At 38.2% G+C, this 16703-nt stretch overlaps 1 protein-coding gene across 28 annotated transcripts in view; it reads right to left on the bottom strand.

Annotated features, from left to right (window-relative positions):
* LOC127794289 (transcription initiation factor TFIID subunit 12b-like) overlaps nucleotides 1–16703 on the bottom strand; it is an 80217-nt gene that overhangs the window by 49083 nt on the left and 14431 nt on the right. For 27 of the 28 annotated variants that reach the window (XR_008021617.1, XR_008021607.1, XR_008021616.1 and 24 more), the window contains exons 5-7: nucleotides 16526–16604; nucleotides 9754–9818; nucleotides 1013–1048 (exon numbers count right to left, since the gene is read on the bottom strand). Coding sequence is in view for 1 of the 28 variants with exons in the window: in XM_052325271.1 (XP_052181231.1) it covers nucleotides 367–570; nucleotides 1013–1048; nucleotides 9754–9818; nucleotides 16526–16604 (384 nt within the window). In the remaining 27 variants the exon portion in view is untranslated. Of the gene's footprint in view, nucleotides 1–61; nucleotides 571–1012; nucleotides 1049–9753; nucleotides 9819–16525; nucleotides 16605–16703 lie in introns of those variants that run through there. The other variant, XM_052325271.1, reaches the window with a different exon arrangement.

Below are 16703 nucleotides of genomic sequence, written 5' to 3'. Positions count from 1 at the left end.
ACAAATTCAATAACGGTTCTAATTAACTTGGATACCGTTGAAAACACACACACACACAGAGAGAGAGAGAGACCACAATTGCAAAGATAAATATGACAGCCAGGGAGAGATTGAAATGTCCCCTTCCATCAATGTAAATGCTATATTTGTTATGGCAGAATAAAGCCTAAAAAAAAAAACTAATAGCTTCACAACTAGTTACAATAAGAAAATTAAAATTTTCAAAAACAGCTTTATTTATAAATATTTATTATTTTTAAATTCAAAAGCGAAGTAGAAACACAAATAGGCCAACAGAACTGTACGGTTTTGACATGGAGTGACAGAAGCAAGACATGTGAATCAAAACATCTTACAGTTTTTCTTCTACCCACTCAAAGCCCCAGATCGAATATGAAACAATTTTAGGAAGCACACCACCCCATCATCAAAGAAAACAGATAAAACAGCTCCATAAAGCAAAGAACTAGAGATAAATAGAATAAAGAAGGATTCAGGGCTCATCTCCAAGACACTGGCAAAGAACCTTACAGGAGCTACTCCACTGTCAGTTACTCTCCAAACTTCAATCTGAAATGAACCCAATAACAACTCTTCTTCTTTAAACCCCTATTAGAAACCTAGGGCCTCATGCAACCAAAATATTATATTGTGACATCCCAAATAAACAACGGATCCTATAATCAACGACAATTTGGAACTCTGCAATCTGATTACCATTCTGTCAGGATAAAGAGATTGTTCTTTCATTCCAAAGCATTATTAAACTATTTATGGAGATTTCAGACCTCTCTATATTTTTATCAGATACCATATAAATAATAGTCACATTATCCTAAGTCACAATTTATGGAGACTTCGGAACCATCTGTTTAGCAGTACTCATATTTGCTTCTGAATTGGAAGACTCCACCTTTGAGTGTATCTGACAGCAATATTCATGTTGATGGTAAGGTTTTGGAACCACGTGAAAGAAGATAGATGAAAGTAAAATACAAATAATTTCACTCACCAAGTCGAGACGCTGCTTGTGAAGATCACTTGATTGCTGCACATGCATTTTAAAATCATTATAAATCTAACAATGATTCTTTCAGACATATAACAAGCATCTCTATGCATCTGGAAGCCTTGAAAAGCAACGTCAGAATTCCTAAAGTGATCAGATCAAAAATAAACCAGGACGAGCCATGAAATCCAATGGGTATAACTAGTTAAACTGCATCTAGAATCCTTGAAGAACATACTCAGAATATTCAAAACCATCAAGCAATATACCGGAATAAGCCATGAAATCCATTAAGTATAATTGGTTAAATCATGTAAGAACTCTAACAACCAAAATGAGTTATGTTACATGGAGCAGACACTGACCAAACACAAGTATGAAATGAGGTTGTGTCTAGGCAATAGAACTCTTGAAATCCTTTAGAGGAATGTATGCAAAATTGGATATAAGAGGATGCATTTTGTGAAAATTTAAAATAATTTGCATTGTCTAATATCCTAACATAAGATACTGTTATTATTTAAGATTACAAGAAATAAAAATGAAATTTAGGAAAAAAGAGATCTCTATCTCTCATACACCTGAGTAGGCCAGAAACTCTCCTTACCATTGAATGTCAACCTCTCCAAACAGTTTTGAAGTTACAGGATTCAAGGTAACATTTATTTGGTGGACTGCAGAAAGAATCCCAGTAAGAGACCACAGTGGAGTGGACAAGGAAACCCTAGTACATGTACGGCATTTGATCCTATGTAAAACTCACATGGGATAGAAGTCTGAATTATCCTTATCCTGGGCACTTTGTTCAGTTCTCGCCGATTAAATGTGCACTAAAACTAAGAATGACCCTTTTTCCAATTAGTGTGTATAACAAAATATATTAGTATTAATACTGGTATGTGCAATGACCCATCATCATTAACTGTACCTTACCCTAACCAATAATGACACACATTATAAAAATAGGAATAATTTATGGCTCCTTTTCTTTTGAAGTAAAAAATGTTTTCTGGAAAACTACCCACTCCAGTATTTGGATAACAAGAAATGAGGAAAATATTATGTAAACAAAAACATTTTAAATCAAAATGTAAACAATGACTTACCAAAAATATTATGGTAAGTCATTTCTGGTTTTGAGATCAAAATATAAACTTTTAACAAATATAACAATTATATACACAGAACATTGTTTGGATCCTCTAGTGTTTGGATTTTTTAAACAAAATATTATTTATATAAAATATCTTATTGAGAAATAAGATGAAAAATATTTTTTTATGTAGAATAATCTTTTACGTCAAGCATTTTATAAGTGAAAATATTTTCCGAAACAATATGTAAAATATATTGTTCCAATGTATATATTTTATATGTATTTGTTACAGATTTCATGTTTTCATTAAGTTTTTTTAAAAAGTACATGCCAAACATAGGAAAATAAGCTGAAGAATTATTTCTTCTCTAAAATCTTTTTAAATGAAAATTATTTTCCAGAGTAAAATATTTCCATGCACAGGTTGTTTTCCCAATGTCAAATATGTGATAGAAATGATCATATCATTATATTCATTCACCACCATCTAATGAAACTTTTCCATATTGTTATAGAAACTAGATCTAGAGCATTCAATGTTGTAAATATAGAAGGCTTAGGATAGTCAACTATGTAAATATGGAAAGTCAAATATCTTAAAGTATAATCCTAGGATCTAGACTATATATATTAGTGTAATGTGCCTCTGCAATATGAATATACAGAGTATTTTTCATCCATCTCTTACATGGTATCACATCAAGGTAGTTTACCCTAGTTGAGTAAAACTGTCAGAAAACTATCAGCCCAATGTTGAAGCAGCCATAGTCCCGCCCGAAGATACGGTCACAAGGTGCAGCCCTGTCATGCCCTAGATTGCGAAGTTGAAGCGGCCCTGTCATGGCCTAGATCATGAAGTTAAAGCAGCCTTGCTGTGCCCTGGATTTGGTCATGAGATCGCAAGATCGGAACCAACTGCAGTTCAACCACCTGCTTTGCACCCTGCTGCTTCCACCTTGCGGCTGTTTCTAGTGACTGCTGTGTGCAGCTGCTTCTGCTCCGGCCTCCTTGTTCTCTGGCTTCCATCGCCCTCCTGCTTACTGTGGCATTGTTGCAGACTTGCTGGCAACCTGCTCCAACCATGCTGCAACTCACTGAAAGTAGCCCTTTTGCGTGCCCAGGTTCCTGTTGAATCCCGATATTTCAAGTTGCAGTTGCATTGTTATTTTTTTGGCAGCCAGTTCCAGGCATCGTTTCTGTTCTTGTTGGTGACTTCTTTTGAGCTGCAGTGGTGTTTTTATTCTCTGATCCGGTTGAATCAGTTGGGTAGAGATCTTGATGGCAAACCAGGAACCAAACACCACTAATGCTACGAAACAAGCGGATGCTAAGGAGGTCAACACTGTCATTTATCATGTCATTCCTTTGACAACAAAAATCACGAAGCACAAACTGAATGGTAGGAACTATTTGGATTTGAGCAAAACTGTTCGGGTACATCTTCGCAACATTGAAAGAGATGACCATCTCACTGATGAACTGCCCTCTAATGTTGCTGCAAAGAATGTATGGCTGCATGAGGATGCCAAGATATTTCTGCAGATCCAAAACTCTATTGACACCGAGGTAATTGGCCTAGTGAACCACTGTGAATTTGTTAAGGAGCTTATGGATTACCTAGCCTTTCTATACACCGGTAAAGGTAATGTTTTGCGCATCTATGATGTATGCAAGGAGTTTTATCGCCCAGAAAAACAGGATAGGAATCTTACAGAATATTTTATGGATTTCATACAGGTGCATGAAGAGTTGAATTCTCTTCTTCCCTTTAGTACTGATGTAGAAACGCAGCAATCCCAGCGTGAACAGACGACTGTTATGAGTTTTTTGGCAGGCTTACCAGCAGAGTTTGATGCTGTCCGCATGCAGATTTTGTCCAGCCCGGAGCTTGGATCTCTCCATGATGTCTTTACTAGGGTTCTACGAGCTGAAATTTCTCATCCTCCTCCAGATACCAATTCAGCCCTTGTCAGTCGCAGTAACTAAACTGCAAATGGACATCGTGGTGGAAAGGGTGGTCGTGGAGGAAAGCATAATGGTGATACTAGTGGAAGTAGGGGTTGTGGTTCAGATACTAGCAACAGACCTACATGTTATCACTATGATGAAATTGGTCACACTAAACGCACTTGCTGGAAACTTCATGGGAAACCCTCATAGCTGTCTGTTGCCAGTATTGCTACTCATTATAAGAGCCCTTCTAAACAAACAGTTTTGATCTCTACTGATGAATATGCTTGTTTTACCCAATACCAGACCACTGAATCATCTATCAATGCCTCGATAGCTATTGGTGATAGCTCAAGTAATCCTACTACATGTCTTATGTCATCTGCTACCAAATGGGTCATTGATTCCGATGCTACAAATCATATGACTAGGAACCCAGATATTCTCTCATCCTTTGATTCCTAAACTTATTTCCCAAATGTGACACTAGCTGATGGGCCATTGCATCTATAGTAGGCTCTGGGCTTATCCATCCTACTCCATCTATTTCATTGTCATATGTTTTATGCTTATCTAACTCCGCGTGGGGATGTTATCTATTGCCGGTCCCAAGCCCCGATAAAGGAGGAGGGTTGTGTTAGGTAGCCGACAGCCAACGTAAAACTTAGTCGGATCCAAAACATGAACTCTAAACACATTATGAAAAATCGTTGGGGCGTGGGTGTAACCCTTCATAGCGACGCGAATGTAGTGACAAATGAGCAAGAGTCCCCGCATTTGCTTGGACGGATGTGGGTCAAGAAGCTAGTCCAAAATCAAAATCAAATTCAAAGTCAAGGCTAAAAACAAAAGCATAGATTAAGGATTAGGTCATGGAACATAAGAACATTAACAGGCAAAGCTATGGAAGTGGTAGATGTGATGATTAGGAGAAAGATTAATATTATGTGTCTTCAAGAGACGAGATGGATAAGGAAAAAAGCAAAAACTTTATTAGAAACTGGATATAAAATATGGTACACAGGAAATGATCGAGCGAAAAAATGGAGTGGGGATTATTATGGATAAAAGCTTAGTAGATGAGGTAGTGGATGTAAAGAGAATAGGGGATAGGATTATTATGGTGAAGGTTAGTCTAGGAAGAATGACTATGAATATCTTTAGTACATATGCACCACAAGCGGAGTTAGGTAATGAGATAAAAGCAAAATTCCGGAAGGATCTAGAGAGACTCATACAAATAATACCAAGAGGAGAGAAAGTGATTATAGGAGGTGACTTAAATGGGCACGTGAGTAGAGACGGAAACGGCTATAGAGAGGTACATGGAGGGTATGGATTCGGAGAAATTAATAATGAGGGTAAGTCTATTCTAGATTTTGCTATGGCATATGGGCTCATCATACCCAATACTAGGTTCAAAAAACAGGACAAATACTTAACCACATATAAAAATGTCACATTAAGCACTCAAATAGATTACTTCCTCATGAGACAAGAGGATCGGTTATGTTATAAGGATTATAAGGTGATACCAGGAGAGTATTTGACTACTCAACATAGACTTCTAGTACTTGACGTCCAAGTTAGAAATTGGAAGAGAAAAAATCACATAAAACAAAATCCAAGAATCAGGTGGTGGGATTTAAAAAAGGAGAAACAACTAATCTTCAAAGAAAAATTAAGGGGTAGAAGGGAATGGAATGGAGAAGGACAGACAAACCAAATGTGGAAAGAAATGGCTAACGCCCTGAGAAGCACGGCAAAGGTAGTTCTTGGAGAGACAAATGGTAGAGCCCCTAACCTTAAGGAGTCTTAATGGTGGAATGAAGAGGTACAATTGAAAATTAAAAATAAGAAAACTTGCTAAAAGGCTGTATATCAGTGCAACAATGAAGAAAATCAAAAAAATTATAAAGAAGCAAAAAGAGCTGTTAGTGAAGTAAGGTCAAAAGCATATGAGAATCTATATAAACGACTTGATACAAAAGATGGAGAAAGGGATATATATATAAATTAGCTAAAGCAAGAGAAAGAAAAACAAGGGATTTAAATCAAGTGAAATGCATAAAAGATGAAAATCAAAATGTATTAGTGAATGAGGGAGCAATTAAGGAGAGATGAAAGAAGTATTTCACAAAATTATTCAATGATGGTGGCAACACAAGAGTTAGGTTGGGACATCTTAGTAACTCCGAAGGGAACGTGAACTATACATTTTATCGACGCATAAGTTCAAATGAAATAAGGCAAGCATTAAAAAAGATGAAAAATCATAAGGCAGTGGGACCGAATAATATACCAATAGAAGCATGAAAATGCATGGAAGAATATGGCATCTCCTGGCTAACGAAATTATTTAACACCATCCTTAAATCAAAAAAGATGCCAAATGAATGGAGGAAGAGTACTTTGGTTCCTATATACAAGAACAAAGGAGATGTTCAAAACTGTGAAAATTACAGAGGAATTAAATTAATGAGCCATACCATGAAACTTTAGGAGAGAGTAATAGAGCAGAGGCTCAAAAAAGAAACAAACGTCTCGGAAAATCAATTTGGTTTCATGCCTGGTAGGTTAACAATGGAAGCTATATACCTACTGAAGCGCCTAATGGAAATGTATCGGGATCATCAGAAAGACTTACATATGGTGTTTATAGATCTAGAAAATGCCTATGATAGGGTCCATAGAGAAGTAATATGGAGGGTTTTAGAGAAGAAAGGAGTTTGAATAACCTATATACAAGCCCTTAAGGACATGTATCACGGTGCAAAGACAAGGGTCAAAACATGCGAAGGGGATACTGAACCATTTAAAATTACAATAGGACTGCATCAAGGTTCTACACTAAGTCCATACTTATTTGTTCTAGTAATGGATGAACTTACTAAAGATATTCAAACAAAGGTGCCATGGTTTATGCTATTTGCAGATGACATAGTGTTGGTGGATGAAACAAAAGAAGGAGTGAATACTAAGCTTGAGTTGTGGAGAAATAATTTAGAATCTAAGGGATTTAAATTAAGTAGAAAGAAAACAAAATATATGAAATATAAATTTAGTAAGAATGCAAGAGTGGAGGATGTTATAATAAAATTGGAAGACCAAATTTTACAAAGAAAAGACCATTTTCGATATTTGGGATCAGTGATTCAAAAAGATGGAGAAATTCGCGAGGATGTCACGCATAGAATTAAGGCAGGTTGGCTAAAATGGAAAAATACATCGGGGGTGTTATGTGATGGTAAAATCCCATTAAAACTGAAAGGAAAATTCTATGGGACGGCTATAAGACCAGTCTTGTTGTATGGCTCAGAATGTTGGACAGTCAAATACCAACATGAGCAAAAGACAAGCGTAACGGAAATGAAGATGTTAAGATGGATGTGCGACCATACAAGAAAAGATAAAATTAGAAATGAAGTTATTCATAATAAGGTAGGAGTAGTACTAATCGAGAAGACGATGAGAGAGACTAGACTAAGATGGTTTGGTCATGTGAGAAGGAGACCAAGAGACACTCCTGTGAGGAGAGTTGATGAAATGGAACAATTAGTCAAAAAAAGAGGCAAAGGCAGACCCAAGAAGATTTTGAGAGAAACATTAAAGTTTGATATGAAATGTATAGACCTAAATGAAGATATGACAAAAGACAGAAATACATGGAAGTCTAGAATTCATGTAGCCGACCCCACATAGTGGGATAAAGGCTGGATATATTGTTGTTGTTGTTGTTTGTTTTATGCTTACCTAATTTCTCTTTTAATTTACTCTTTGTCAGTAAACTTACTTGTGTCATAACTATTGTGTGTCATTTTTTCCTACCCATTATGTGTTCCAGGATCTTATGACGAAAAAGATTATTAGTAGAGGGTATGAGTTTGGTGGCCTATATCTTCTTAACACTACTTCTACACTATTAGTTCCACAACAAGCTGCTAACGCCAACGTCCTCTCCTCTTGATCCCCGCTATTATACAAGACATCCTCCCTTATCGACTTTGAAGAAGCTATCTCCTCGTTTTTCTTCTTTATCTTATTTAGAATGTGAGTCATGCCAGTTTGCTAAACATCACTGTGTGTCTTATTTCCCTTGCATTAATAAACGCACTTTGTCTCCTTTTATGTTAATCCATTCTGATGTTTAGGGTCCATGTCCAATACCTTCTAAGTCTATATATTGGTATTTTGTAACCTTTGTTGACGATTATTCCACGCTACGTGGCTCTATTTAATGAAATCTCACTCTGAATTATTCTCTATATTTCATTCCTTCCTAAATGAGATCCAACAGAGATTCATACTAATGTGCGTGTTTCACACAAAGATAATTCCACTAAATATTCTTTTGCTCAATTTACCTCTTTTCTATCACAACATGGCATTCTTCATGAATCGTCTTGTGTTGATACCCCACCCCAAAATGGTGTTGCTAAAAGAAAAAATACACTCCTTGAAAACTGCCCAGGATCTTCTTTTCCACATGGAAGTTCCTAAATCTTTTTGGGCTGATGTTGTCTCCACTGCCTACTTCTTGATTAATCGCATGCCTTCCTCTGTCCTTGTCCGGGGGGATAATCCATACTCTATCTTATTCCTTTCTCAATCTCTCTTCCCTATGAAACCTCGTATCTTTGGTTGGACTTTGTTTTGTCTATGATGTTTGTCCTCACTTGTCAAAGCTAGATCCAAAATCTCTTAAGTGTGTTTTTCTTGGATACTCTCGTACTCAAAGCAGATGTTACCTTATTTGAGACCACACTATTCTTTCTTATCTCCATTAAACATAGTATGTCCATGAGGATAACGATATTTTGGTCTATACTGTGATCACCTATGTCTCCTAACCCACCTATTCTTCAAGTGTATTCTTGCAGGGCTTCGGCTACTTCTTCTTCTACGGATCCTCCTACCATCACGACTACCCCCATTCATCCATTTCTAGATTTGAGCCTTGACCTTCCCACCGCTCTTTGCAAAGGTAAACATCAATGTACTCATCCTATATCTTCTTTCGCTTCTTACACACATTTGTCTTCCTCCCTTCAGTGCTTTATTTCATCTTTAAATTTGGTCTCAATTCCTAAATGTTTATTTGAAGCTTTTTCACACCCTAGTTAGCGTGCGACTATGGTTGATGAGATGCGGGCCTTGGATGAGAATGGTACTTGGGATCTAGTTCCTTTACCTTTTGGGAAGACGGCTATTGGATGCAAACGGGTCTTTGTTGTCAAAGTTAATCCTGATGGTTCTGTGGCTCGGCTTAAAGCCTGTTCGGTTGCAAAAGGGTATGCTCAAACCACATCTTTTTAGGAACCCACAAGGTCAAAATGCAATTAACTTTTTGTGTTGACATAGTCTGTAGGAATTCTTATCCACTATGCTACATCTGAGTACCAGTTAAATTCAATCAACTCCATTAATTTTTGCAATTTGGATTGGGGATTATATGTTCACTTATCAACCACATTGGTACAGTGTATTTAACCCAATACTGTATCATAAATCACAATACATAATAATATATGCATGATATTTTTTTGCTGAAATATATATACACAAGAATTAATAGCACAATTTATATATTGTATAAAAAACCATAAGGAATATTACAAGCAAATTTGTAGTTATATTCAAGCAAGCATAGCTACCATGTACATGCAACAAAATCACATAAATAAGTTTGGAAGCTTACCTGATCCTGTTGATATTTTTTTTCTTCACTTGAGAAACCAGGAACAGTCAAATTCCAATCTTTCTCTGCGTATAATCTTCTTCAGTTAAAATGAGACTCCAACTTACTTTGAGAAAAATAGGAAATAAGTTTTATCTTTTCGATGGATGCAGTGTGTATCGTCAAAACAGTAAAATCCAATACCCATACTGCCACATATGAGATAAACAAGTAGTATAACCAGCAGTTAAACCCAAGGACCATAATTGCATAACCATAGATCAATATTCTTCATTTCATCTACCGTGTAGTCACATCTATAATGTTCATTTCAAAGAACTTTGGAATTTAGTTTAGAAATGGGATTTTCTAGAGCTCTAAACAACACAGAATTGGAAGCCTTTAGGAACTTATAGATTTTTATCAACGATGGTTGAATGCAAACTAAATGAAAATTTAGCAACTGAGCTTTTTAGGAAAAAGAGATTACAAAGTTCTTTCATGTCTTTGTGCCTTGAAACAACTGAGGAGATATTAAAGTCACAACTAGAAGAGTAAAAATTTAAAAATAAATAAAAAGCAGGTCCAATTTATACTCGTTTTGGATTGTAATAGAACCATTCCTACCACTTCAGTGGGTGTGTTCTGTTAACCACAACTTGTTAGGTACTTTGCACAAATTCTCTCTCAATCAAATACCTGAATGCTAAGGGGGCCTTCTATCTACTTTTCTTCTTCCTGTATTCTCCTCCTTTATGCATAATTGTTAAGGCTACGGTGCTTTGGCTGTCAGTTTTACTTCTGTTATTTTGACTGAATATATGCAGCTTAGGGAAGAATGTAATGATGCTTTGTTTTTTGTTTCTAGTTTGCGATGCTTAGTTTTTTTACCCTTTCTGCAAAACCTCCATCCTTTCCTTCTTCTTAGGTTTACATATCCAACAAATGGTATCAGAGCATCTTCTAATCTTTGAGGACCTATGAGCAAAACAGAGAACTAGCAAAGCTTCCCCTCCGAAAAGACTACTAAAACCCAGACTTCAAACCCTTATGGCTTCCAGCAGTTCTCCCTCTCTTTCACCCTCAGTTTTTAACGGCAAAATCTATCAGGTTTGGGCTGTCAAGATGAAAGTCTACCTGAAAGGACTGGGTTTGTGGCAGTGGGTTGAAACTGATAGAGAACCAACACCCTTTGGAGCAAATCCGACCTTGAATCAAATCAGAATCCATGAAGAAGAATTAATAAAAGCTGCAAGAGATTTGGCCCATATCCATGCTGCTGTTACAGATTCGATCTTTACAAGGACCATGGCTTGTGAAACACCAAAAGGGGGGTGGGATAAGCTAAAGGACGAGTATATGGGTAGTGATAGAACCAGGAAAATGCAGGTTCTGAATTTGAGAGAATTTGAAGTCTTGAGGATGAAAGACAGTGAATCTACCAAGGAGTATTTTGACAGGCTCATGACAGTTGTCAACAAGAGCAGGCTTCTTGGTGAGGAGTTAACAGACAAGAGGGTTGTGGAAAACGTTTTAGTGAGCTTGCCTGAAAGATTTGATTCCAAGATCTCCTCTCTTGAAGACTCAAAAGGATTTATCTCAGATTTCCTCATCAGAGCTTGTTCATACCTTTCAAGCTCAAGAACAAAGGAGATCAATCAGACAAAGACAGCAGTGAATGGGCTTTCCTTGTAAGACAAAAAGGAAAAGCTTCTCCAAGTGGAGAGAAGAAGCAATCTGGTGAAAAGAAGGATAAGGAATAGATTGAAGGACAAGGAAGTAAAACTGGAGGTAAAAGGACATATCCTCCATGCTCACTGCAAAAAGAAGAGTCATTCAGAGAATTTTTGTTGGTTTAGACCTGGTGTGCAGTTTGGTCATGTGAGCAGTTTGCCCATGTGGAAAGGGTATTATTAGGACTCCCATTAGTCTCACCTTTCAAAGGCGTAAAAGGAGAGGAAGGATAGGGGCAACCAAGGGAATTGATTCAGGGGCAAAAGAGTCAGAAGTTGGTTAGGGGAGAATATTCATTCATGTGGCTGAAACAGAATGATAGATAGGCATAAAAGGGGAGGGAGGCGGAGAGAGAAAGATCTGGAGAATTTTTTGAAGAAGTCGTTGGAGAGTGAGGCCCTCTCGAATAGGCCTATTTTTGTGTTCTTTCATTGTATTTGCTCATATCGATTGCTGTAAGCTACTGTAATTGAGGAATTCCTACTGTTTTAAAGTTAAAATTCAATCAAGGTGTAAGGGTTCTATCATTTTGGTATCAGAGTGACGATCCATGGGGGTGACCATCTCTGAGAGAGTGGGGGATTTGGAGGGACGAATGGAGAATTATCAATAGTAGATTGAGGGGAAGATGGAGGGATTACAAATGGGATTGGAATCAATGAAAAAAGAGTTCTAGAGGGTGTAGAACATCAAGAAAAACACGACGACGATGATGGAACAATTTGGGTTGCTGATGGAAAGATGGGAGGACCAAGAGAAAGGGAGGAAGGGGAAATAGTCGGGCGAGCACTTACCAGTGGGTTCATCCCTCACTAGGAGGCCACGCCGGAACTGGGAAATCGGCATAAGGATGCTGGCGGTGAGTACGATGCCTATGGGAGGTCGGACAAAAGGGTCTGACGCCTGGAGATGCTAGTGTTTAAAGGAGACGACCCGGATCGTAGGGTGTTTTGGGCCAAGCAATACTTCTCCATGAACCAATTGTCAGATGCGGAGAAGTTAGACTCTGTTGCTCTCTGCTTTGAAGGAGCTACTCTTGCTTGGTTCCAGTGGGAGCAGCGAAGGCGATGGGTGAGGAGTTGGGAGGAGCTTAAGGCGATGATGAGGAATAGATTCAGGCCCATGCAGGAAGGCACGGTGGAAGAGCGATTCTTGGCACTCCAGCAGTAGGGGTTCATCAAGGACTACCACCTCTGCTTTGAGATGCTGGCTGCACCTCTCGAGGACATGCTAGAGGCGCTGCTGGAGGGGCACTTTATAAATGGGTTGAGGCCCGACATAAGGGCGGAGATGAGGGTACTAAGACCAATTGGGCTGGAGCAGATGATGGACCTAGCCCAACAAATTGAGGAGAGCAATCTGGTGGTTCGAGGGAGCCATTCCAGTCTTTGCACAACTAGATCACAAACCCTTGCAACTCTGGTCGCCAACCACCAGTGAGTAGTGGTCTCGCCTCCCCTGATGGCATCACCCTGATCGACGACTACCAACCATGACTCCTCTCATCGGCCTCTGAATGTCGATAAATGGAACAGTCTCCGTTTAAACGACTAAGTGAGAGTGAACCTCAAACTAAGGAGTTGTGTTTCCATTGTGACAAAAAATATATGATTGGGAACAGATGCAAGAACAAGGAGTTACAAGTGATGGTAATTCACGAGGAGGAAAGGGAAGAGGAAGAGGAAGTTATAAAAGGTGTTAAAATATCCAAAGATAAATAGCAAGGAGGCATCCGAGATCAAGATAAATCAAGATAGAGATAGGTTGTATTTATCTTCTTATTGTATTTAAATTGATGTAATTTAATCCTAGATAGAAGGTAGGTAATCTAGTCCTATAAAGTAGGAATGTAATCTAGTCCTAAAATATAGAAGAATTCTTAGGAACCTCTTGTATAAATTTTATTATTGACATCAATAAAATCACAAGCAATACCAGTTCCTTTTCCCAACATGGTATCAGAGCTTGCCGATCCAAGCCTTCTCTCTAGCAACCAATGCCTTCATTGCACAATCCTTTTTTCTTACTGCCTTCATTGCTCGTGCCTTAATAGCACCCGTTTTTTGGGTTCCAGTCATTTAAACCATTCATCCTTCTGTTCTTCCTTCATAACCATGTCAGAAACATCAGCAAATCCGTCTTCTTCACCAACTATCATCACTGGAGAAACAGTTCCAGTGGATCAACCTTCTCTTGCTGGCGAACTACCAAGTGTTCACCAATCCTACCGGTTAGATGGTAGGAATTTTCTTCAATGGTCGTAGCTGATCAAAACCCTTCTTAAGGGTCAAGGAAAGAGCACTCACCTAACTAGGAATCCTCCACCAGAAACTGACCCAGGCTTTAGTACATGGGATGTGGAAGACTACCGCATCATGTCGTGGCTATGGAGCACAATACAACCAGATAGCAACAGGAACTTTATGTTCCTTAGTACTACCCGAGAAGTTTGGGAGATTGTTTATCAAACTTACTCAAAGGCTAATGATGCATCCATAATCTTTGATGTCAAAACAAAGATCAATGGTTCAAAGCAAGGCCAATTAACAGTCACAGAGTACTATAATCTGATGCTAGGACTATGGTTAGAGCTTGATCAATACCAAGCTATAAAGATTGTGTGCCAAGCGGATACTGCTACCCTCAATCAGATTCTTGAAAGAGACCGGATAGTAGAGTTCCTAGCAGGCTTTAATCACGACTTTGATTAGGTACGGGTTCAAATTCTCGATAAGGATAAATTACATAGCCTAAATGAAGTGTTTGCTATTGTTAGAAGTGAAGAAAATAGGAAAGGAGCCTGCTTGGTGGATCCAATATGGAAGGATCAGCACTCCTTTCTAGCAACAAATCATGGAAGCAGTCAACAAACCGGAACAAGTCTAGACGAGAAGGGCAATGGTGCACCTTCTGCAATAAGCCGAGGCACACTAAGGAGACCTGCTTCAAGTTGCATGGGAAGGAAGCAGTCCTCAACAGACTTGGTGGATTCAAGAATATAAGGACTCAAGGTCCTCCACAAAACTACCCTCAAAGCTACATTTCAAACAAAGAACAAGAGGGAGAAGCAGAAAAGGAAGAAAGGCTAGGTGTTGGAACTAGTACTGGTGCTAGAATGGACTTCAACCAACTCAATAAAGAGGAGATTAATAAGCTGAAGGAGTTTCTAAAGACCATTCAAGATGGAGGAGCATCCTGCTCTATGGCTCAACAAGGTAAACAAATCTGTTTTACTCCTTTTTTAGCCTCCAAAACTGGTAGGGATAACACATGGATCTTGGATTTAGGGGCTACTAACCATATGACACCCAATTTCCAGTTTTTTTATACTTATGAGCCTTTTACATCATCCAAACAAATCACTATTGCCAATGGGACCACAATTCCCATTAAAGGAAAAGGCAAAGTTAACTTTGGTCCAAATTTGTAAATAAATCCGATACTTTATGTACCAGATTTAACCCTTAGCTTTATCTCCATAAAACAACTCACTCAAGACCTCAATTGCAATGCTGTTTTCCCTCCATATGTGTGAAAATTTCAGGACATGGACACGGGGAGAACGATTGGTGTGGCTAAAGAGCAGCATGGGCTGTATATCTTACAAGGGAGGAGCACTAAGCCTAAAGATCAGCTGCAGGTAGCCTACTCAACCCAGAAAACAGCCTCTGACCGAGCTGCCATTTGGCTTCATCATCTTCGCCTAGGTCATCCTCCTTTTAGTTTAGTGAGGGAAATGTTTCCTACTTTGTTTAAAACACTTGATCCTAGTATTTTTCAGTGTGATGTGTGTGTTATGGCCAGACATCATAGAACCTCTTATTCAATTAACAATAAACTATCATCTAGACCTTTTGCTTTGATTCATTTAGATGTTTGGGGTCCTTCAAGAATTTCAAATCAGTTAGGGGCCAAGTGGTTCATCTCATTCATAGATGATTGCACTAGAATGTGTTGGGTTTTCTTATTAAAGGATAAGGCTATTATTGGGACTGTTCTCCCTTATTTTTGCAAAATGATTCACACAAAGACTTGGGGCATCATTCTACATATCCTTGGAGACAAGGATAAAAGAAAGGTACTTATGCTGAGCTTCAACTTCAAAATCTCCAAACAAGTGTTTCATTCAAATAATAGTTCAAGGTCTATGTTGGATACCAAAATGCGACATAAATATGCCAAAGATTCAGTATGGCAGGAACAATGAAAAATGATTCTTCAAGCAACTTGCAAGACTATGACACAATTGCAACCATTGTTAATCATTCAAAGATTTATAGTGCAACCACCGTGGTGGTTACCCTAATTGTTTAGGAGTTCTCTTGTCTCCCTTGGATCTGGGTTCGAACTTTAAACCCATCCTGCTTATGGAATAACCTAGACCCATGATGCCAAAAGTAAGCAATAGATGCAGGGCCTAACCCTATGCACTGCAGTGGAGCTAGGGTGACAGACTCACTTTCTTGACAGTAGCTATGGCTCAGAGTGAACAGTCCTTAGTGAGAAAGGGCCCTCATGGCCACGTCCAAGGGAGTTGCTACACTAGTCACCCCACTTTCCTCTTTTACTCAGCAAAAATAAAGAAAGATCGTAGTGCAAACATCAAAATATTCAGTCTTTTTATTACTTTCAAAATTCTATATTCATGTGTCTGCATAGCTTACTTAATAATTAATAAAAGCAATCAGGGAAATTTGAGTTCTTAAAAGTTTCATTATCAATGTACGACATAAAAGTAATAGAAAGAAATTGAAGGTATGCCTATAAGGTGAGCATTAAACTGGAATCCTTAAAAATAAAAGGAGAAGCTATTGACAAGAATGATATATCAGATTCCAGTAAATCCAGTTACAATAGATGCTACCTGAAAAGTGCAGATAAATGTGAGCAAATGTATTGCAGCTTCTTTCGATTTTTCAATGCATATATAAGTCTACTCTTTTCCCAAGATTACTCAATGAGATTTAACACATGCAGCTCAATATATTCTAAATTTTGAATGGTTGACTATTCTCATATAAGACAACACAAATATGCTGATGAAGTGACAGGCACAAACCTAGATGAAGCAGCAAGTCCTTGGCTTCTAGAGTTGAAGAGTTGCGATGCTTTGCCAAGTTGCATGCGAATGTAGTTACCTGCAATGTGCCACACAGGATGGTCATAAAATGCCTCCAAAATATTTGTTAGAACATGTTATTTAGGCACCACAACAATTTGATAGAAATAATAGAATA

The sequence above is a fragment of the Diospyros lotus genome, chromosome 2 (genome assembly GCF_014633365.1).
Source record: "Diospyros lotus cultivar Yz01 chromosome 2, ASM1463336v1, whole genome shotgun sequence".
NCBI classification, from domain to species: Eukaryota; Viridiplantae; Streptophyta; class Magnoliopsida; order Ericales; family Ebenaceae; genus Diospyros; species Diospyros lotus.
This window is presented reverse-complemented; position numbering and strand designations above follow the sequence as displayed.